This window comes from Ruditapes philippinarum, unplaced genomic scaffold (assembly GCF_026571515.1).
Source record: "Ruditapes philippinarum isolate M1 unplaced genomic scaffold, ASM2657151v2 ctg20927_1_1_1_1, whole genome shotgun sequence".
NCBI lineage: Eukaryota > Metazoa > Mollusca > Bivalvia > Venerida > Veneridae > Ruditapes > Ruditapes philippinarum.
Window position 1 is genome coordinate 1 of NW_026864225.1, and position 6,953 is coordinate 6,953.

General features: G+C 31.3%; 1 protein-coding gene across 1 annotated transcript; it reads right to left on the reverse strand.

The window, feature by feature from the left end:
• Positions 1 to 5,271: 5,271 nt before the first annotated feature.
• On the reverse strand, positions 5,272 to 6,552 carry LOC132724869 (uncharacterized). Its single transcript, XM_060709827.1, has 2 exons — positions 6,380 to 6,552; positions 5,272 to 5,499 (listed from the first exon to the last, which is right to left on the reverse strand). The coding sequence occupies exons 1-2, from the start codon at positions 6,530 to 6,532 to the stop codon at positions 5,341 to 5,343; spliced, it is 312 nt and encodes a 103-aa protein (XP_060565810.1). The 5' UTR covers positions 6,533 to 6,552; the 3' UTR covers positions 5,272 to 5,340.
• Positions 6,553 to 6,953: the final 401 nt, after the last annotated feature.

Here is a 6,953-nt window from a genome sequence, read left to right on the forward strand (position 1 = left end):
TCATCATATTTCTTGGTTGTCTAAGATCATGTAGATGCCTGCAAAAATGACTTCATTCTGTAAGAAATGACAAATTGATAAGCTTTACACTGAAACTATACACTGCTCCTAAAACACATTAAAACATCACTTTTTCAAATTTAAACATTGTTTGTTTTGTTTGTTTCATTTTACGCCTTTTCCCAACAGTATTTCAGTCATATAGGCGGGTAGTTTCCTAACCATCGTTCCTGGAGAGTTACACCAATACTAGACTACCTTCCTCCGCGCTAAACTACCAAAGCATCTCCCGGGGATCGAACTTTAAACATTGTAATGAACAGAACAGAACACAATGTGACAATTGAGGAGGATCAAAAATTGCAACAAACCTAAAACAATAAGGCAATTCAGGAAAATGAGAAGATTCACAAAATTGAAATATCCACTCCTTTTGTTTCACATTTATTCACATCTACAGATGTTTTTTTTTTCATTTGCAAGTAACATTCGAGAGCTAATAAAATACGTCATCATTTGACTTTGACTTTTCATCCTTGCCTGTTCTGCATAATTATAACTTTTATATTGAATTGAGAGGCAAGGATAGAGAAATAAATAAACATGATTTGCCGACCAAAAAGTGTGTCCATGTTTTTAAAAAAATATTTTATTTTTAGCCATATTATTCTATTTTTTAAGAATAGAGATGTTCATCTCATTTTCTGAAAATGAATTATATTAATTATTTAATGTGATATGTTTTATCATTCTTCATGAACTTTAAGATTTATGATACTCATAATATAACGAATGAACCGTGTAAAGAATCTGTAACGAACTTTTGGGACAACCCTCGTATGTATGCAAAAAATTATTGAATCAAATGATATAATTCAATGTTAAGCTTGTATTAGATTATTATATTTAACCCAAATCTAAAAAGAAATAAACCATAAAAATCCGGAAAGAAAGTGATCCCTCGGAAGCATTAATCACAACAAATTTACAAGAAAATTGCAGTCTATAATGGTTTTAGGTGATGGTGGTGCTCTGGAAATAGCAACTGTATATATATACAGTTGCTATTTTCATATATGAAGGTTCTTTAGCTATAAATGAGGAATGCTTTTTGAAGGAGCATTCTGAATAGTATCTTTTATCACTTCTTCGTTTTCAAAAATTATTCATAATATGATATTAATATGAAATATTCCCATGTCTTACAAATGCTTCACTCTTAACAAAAAATACGCTTTTCGGGCATATAATGCTCCGCCTAGTGGTGCTCTTAAGATAATTAAAAGAAACGCGTTTATTTAAGAACACGCAAGAAAAATAGAAACATGTAAAGAAAGGCAAAAATTAAAAATTCGTATGACAACCATTGATTATGTCCTTCTCACTATAAGAGATCGATAGGTCGCTATAAATATTTTGACCGACTCTTGTTTCAAACTATTTTTTACATTCAATATGCTAAACACAGTCCCATTCTTGTTAATATTATTTCCTCAAACAATAGCTTCAGTTATATGGCAGTTACAGCAAAGGTTTAAGTTTTGGATCATCTCTCGTCCCTCAAAATAATTATGTATATTTTACTTGTAGCTTTTATGTATTTTTATCTCTGTATTAAAGCTTGTTTTCTTATAGATATTTACCTTTTGAATGTTAATTTGTTAAGTAAATCCAGATAAAATATTAAAAGTACTTTACAAAAGAAACATACTTGTTATTTTTTTCGTCTTTTTCACGTTTTTTTTTCAAATTTACTTACAAATTATTCAGTCATTATGCATATATCTGTAATCCACGTAGACAATATTTGGTGAAAGACCAGTGTTTACCTCAGCGAAACGTAAACGTTCAAATCATTTTTCTATCCCTCTATCTTTCTTTCTCAACTTACCTTAACATCTGTGCGTAGCAAAATGTTCTTATCTGTCCAAACAATTATCTTGATTCATATGGAATCGACACATGTTTATCTTTAGAAGCTGATTTATCTTAATAATGTCTGTGTTACCAATGTTAAGTGCTTGAAAACCCGATATTCTACATACATTGCCCCTTAACCCTTGTGACCGAGGGATTGTCTTTAATGGTTAAGGTATAAGAATTGACGTAATTGTTTATCACTGCGTAATCGTAAGAGGCGACTGAGTGGGTTCGAATAACTGGAGTTTATGCATCTCTTAACCGCTTGTGGCTGAGAGACTGCTGTTAATGGTTGAGGCATAAGAATTGCAGCCACCGTTTTTCGAGTAACTGGAATCTATGCATCTCTTAGCTTCCGCAGGTGAGGTGCTCTTGACCAGTAAATTTTGACCCCGTTGAAACTGACCCTATGGGTCATTCTTTAATGTTGAGAATTGAACCTAGGTCATTTTTCAACGTTGACAATCGACCCTGCTAACAATTCAACAATTTAAAGTCGTTGAGAAATGATGAATCGTTAAAGTTTTATCAAATTAGGGTCATTTTAACGGTTAGGTAATCGTTATTTAATCGGGAAACGCTTAGAAAAAAATAGAATTTCTCATAGGAGTCATAAAAAATGATTTCACAATCATAACATGGCCAAGCATCGGTCCATGCAAACTACTTCGGCGAGAAAGGCAAGGGACTCTATATGTTGGAGAGAAAAAACTATTTTACGAACATTTAAGACAATGATTGGTCGGAGTCCGACATGTCCTTAGAGACTTCCACAGAGGGAGCATCTTTTCAAACTAAGTTCTTTTGTCCAATGATAATTAATGGTCATTTTACGAACTATTATAATCAACTATTGAAATTCATTAAAATGTCTATAACTATAGTCATGGTTTTAAAAAATATTCTCTAAACATTGTGTTAAGAACGATTAAATGCTCCATATGGTGTGCATAAATAAATGTATCTATATCCATAGATACATCATGAATTTAATATCTTCACACGCTTTAGATAATAAAAAGGGAAAGTAACCAATGTTGAAACACTACCTTTCTCTACCTTTCTCGCAGCGGTTACTTCTCCTGATCAGTAATCTCAATACAGAAAAGTTGATGAACGAAGTACAAATAAAATGCATTCTAATCCAATTTAATGAAAAATTTAAATATAACACAGCTGTTGTAAACATTCATTCTAAGAGGTGTTAATGAATTTTAATTATTGTGATACATTTTAAACATAAATAACGGAATAAGGCTTTAATACAAGCAGGCGAGTCCTTTTGACAGCGTAAAAACAACATGAATATGCAATGCAAAATAGTTCACTACATAAGTCCGTAATCAGTTATTGCCGATAGATTGACAAATTGCTATAACCTCCTGGTCCACATGAATAAAATGATTAAATATTCATTATGTAAAAGTCTGAATGACCCATTGGATCAATTTTCAACGAGGTCAAAAAATATCCTGGACAAAAGCCCCTCACCTGCTGGAGCTTAGAGATGAATGGACTCCGGTTACTCGAAAAAGGGTGGTTGCAATTCTTATGCCACGAAACATATATAAGAACTATCCGATACCTGTCCAAATGTTTAAAAAAATATATGCATCGTGCTTGAACTTAAAAAAAATCTGTGCATAGCTAAAACTACATCTAGTAGGACAAAATCAATATCATCTTATTGAGATGTCACTTTTTGTGTTTTTTTCATGTTTTACAAACACATGTTTATCTAAATGAGATAGTGATTGTCACAAAATGATTTTTATTTTCAATCATAATATTCCAACACATCTATGATTTTGATATTTACAATCACCCTTAGAATTCATACAGACATATACGTAAAACCAACAAAAATCTAAATTAATTTGTTTTCAAACGGCCTGAATATTTTAACGATTCTTGATTTTGTAAAATATTTGACACCTTGTATAACAGTAAATAACTTCATTTTATTTGAAACCAACTCGAATCCATTATAAGACTAAAGTAAAGTAAAGTCACTGACCAAACAAAAAAGGTAATAATATGGGTAGATGGCAGTATGGTGATATATCGGCGACCGCCTCCAGGTTTCTGATTAAAGTTCAAAGTAGTATAAACCTTTTCACTATAACTAAGTATTTACTTCAAAGATGAAATATATGATTCTGATCACCAACCACATCATATGTGACAAGTTTCCTAACTCTTGCTCTAATATTATCAGAATCACCCCCATTGAAATTAGATTTTCATGTAGAAATGAAATGTTTTTTTTTGTCCAGGTTCAATTTCAGTAAAAATCCATTTTCTATTAAAGGCATATCAGGATGAAAAATTAAAGCTTTCGTCAGCCAATAGTATAAGTTAGTTAGAATGCATGTAGGATGTAGGTTGACTGGCTCTTTACTAGTGGCAAAAATATTATCGCTTTTGGATCAAGCGGTGTAAGAGGGGATTCTTCTGCAACCATTGCATATAATAAATATGAAGTGAAAGGAAAACACTGTGATTCAAATATTTAATGTACTGAAAGGGTAGTCATCGCAAAGACGCAATTATAAATAAACAAACAGAAATCATTATAGTTGTATTATTTTATTTAAATAATAATAATTATGTGATCTGAAGCTGTGATACAAACATAAAGCGCATGCGTTATAAATATCTATATTGTGGTAAATAAAAAAGTTAATTACTTGGGAGAGAAATATCAATATTAATCATTTGTAAACATATTGCGCATGTTGATTCAGGCTTTGCAATGTGTCAATAAACAGATGTTTATCACTGATGTAAAACGGACTCTACCGCATGTTTTTTTACATGATAGGAATGGTTATTTTACCATTTTAACATTTGATTTTGGTCTTTACCAAAGAGTGTGCAAAGTTCAAGATCCTTCTGCCAGAATTATCATTTGTTTTACGAAATAACCTACTATGAAAACATTTTACGCTAAAAACTCAAATCCGGCTAAAATCGCACATTCATCGATTTTCATTTTTATTCTGAGTATATTTTTCTTGATCATATTTTCCCGTTTCAGTGTCCCATTTGATATTTATAAGATTTTCAAATTTTATGTTTTAGACCTCAGTGGCACAAACTTGTAAACAATGAAACCACCCTATACGTTTGGAGCGCCACTGTTGACTGTTGGACATAATTTGAAAAGGATTTGCCTGTGAACGAACAATGTGAACAAAATAAAATGAAAAGTAAGATACAAACAAAGTATTAACCCATTACCTAATGAATTATGTAAAGGTGAAAACAGTCTTGTACTTGTGTACAAAAACAATTTGCACTGCTATTTCATATAAATAGGTATTATAATTCTCAATTTTGGTGCAAGTTTTTAATTTTAATATATTCGTTTCTACAAATTTTATAATATGCTAGAATACACTTGTCTTTTGTTCCGTATTATATCGTCGTCTGTCCCTTTCTCGGGCTGCTGATTCCTTTTGTGGTTGTGCGATGAAGAATCCGGAGTCCGACCTCTGACTTTGGCCTTGCAGTATCATTACTGGCATAATGACCCACAGCTAGGTTATCACTAATAAGAAAGTCTCCATCTTGCCACTTGAATAAAATGACAAATATTTAATTTTTTAAAAGTGGACTGTATATTTTATATAAGTCTAGGCCTACACATACAGAAAACGAAACCGCCATTGTTTGATTTTTAAGGTGTCTCTGGATGCTTTATTTGTGTTGCATCGAACATTTATTGTGAACATTGGTTAGAGTCACCTTTTTCAATCATTAAGCTATATTTTTTGCCGTGTCGGTTTCTGACTCTTAGTCACATAGTACAAAGAATCCAAGCTCCAGAAATTAGTTTTTTTAAAGCACTTTGGAAAGTAAAATGATACAAATTAATATACTGTACATGAATATCATAAGTAATGAAAAATGTTTGAACTTCATTTTGCGTTTAGTTACTAAACGGAATGTTAGTTACAGAAACATTTACTTTATTTTAGATAGAAAATAAAATTAAAAATTTTGTTTTACTTTATTACTCTTTGCCCTTTTTTATGATAAACTGCATGTATTTTGCATCAATCAGTCAAAGGTATGTCGAAATAATTACTGATTGCAACTCTGTAAAAAAAACTGAAAGGGGAGATCTCTGAAGGTCTGTTAATACAAAGCTTATAGGTGACAATTACAGGCCCTGGTTTAATAAGACAATTCGTGAGAGCTTATTTAATGTACAACACCCCTAACGCCAAAAGATACCGCCGAATCAAACGGTATGTAATCCTGAACAATAAATATTTGAAATCAAAAATCCAGAAAATGTTGTGAGAGTAAAATTATGGAATTTTCTCCTTTTTTACTTTCCTTATTTACTAGTAATAAAATGTGTTTAAATGACACCTCTTGCATCACGCTGGTATTCTGTAATCAAGATATGTATTTTTATTGCAAAATTATTGCAAATTTAATTACAAACCTCGTGTGAATATATCAATCTTCTTTCGTCTTTTTCTATCTCTTTTCTAATTTCTTCTAGTAATTGATTAGTCTCGTCAAGATCAGTTCTTCGCTCATTAGGCATGTCTTTGTCCCAAATAAAAGCTTCCGTATTACCCAGATGGATGCACATTACCTAAATGTGAAAATAAAGCTTCTATATTATCCAGATGAATGCACATTACCTAAATATGAAAATAAAAGCTTCCGTTTTATCCAGATGAATGCATATTACCTAAATGTGAAAATAAAAGCTTACGTATTACCCTGATGAATGCACATTACCTAAATGTGAAGATACGCTTTGTTCAAATTTCATATAATACAGTAAAATACATTGTGATAAAGAGTTTGAGTGCTGAAGTTGCTGTCTATTGATGTATTATTTACTAATCATTACTATTTTAACACATTTTTTTTATTGATGTTTACTATTTCATAAAAAACAAGAATCCAATATGTTATAAGTTAATTTTTCACAAAACATTACTACTTAACGTTCTGAGGACCTTTTTTTACAATTTATTACGGCAAAGGAGAAGTGTTATTGTAAG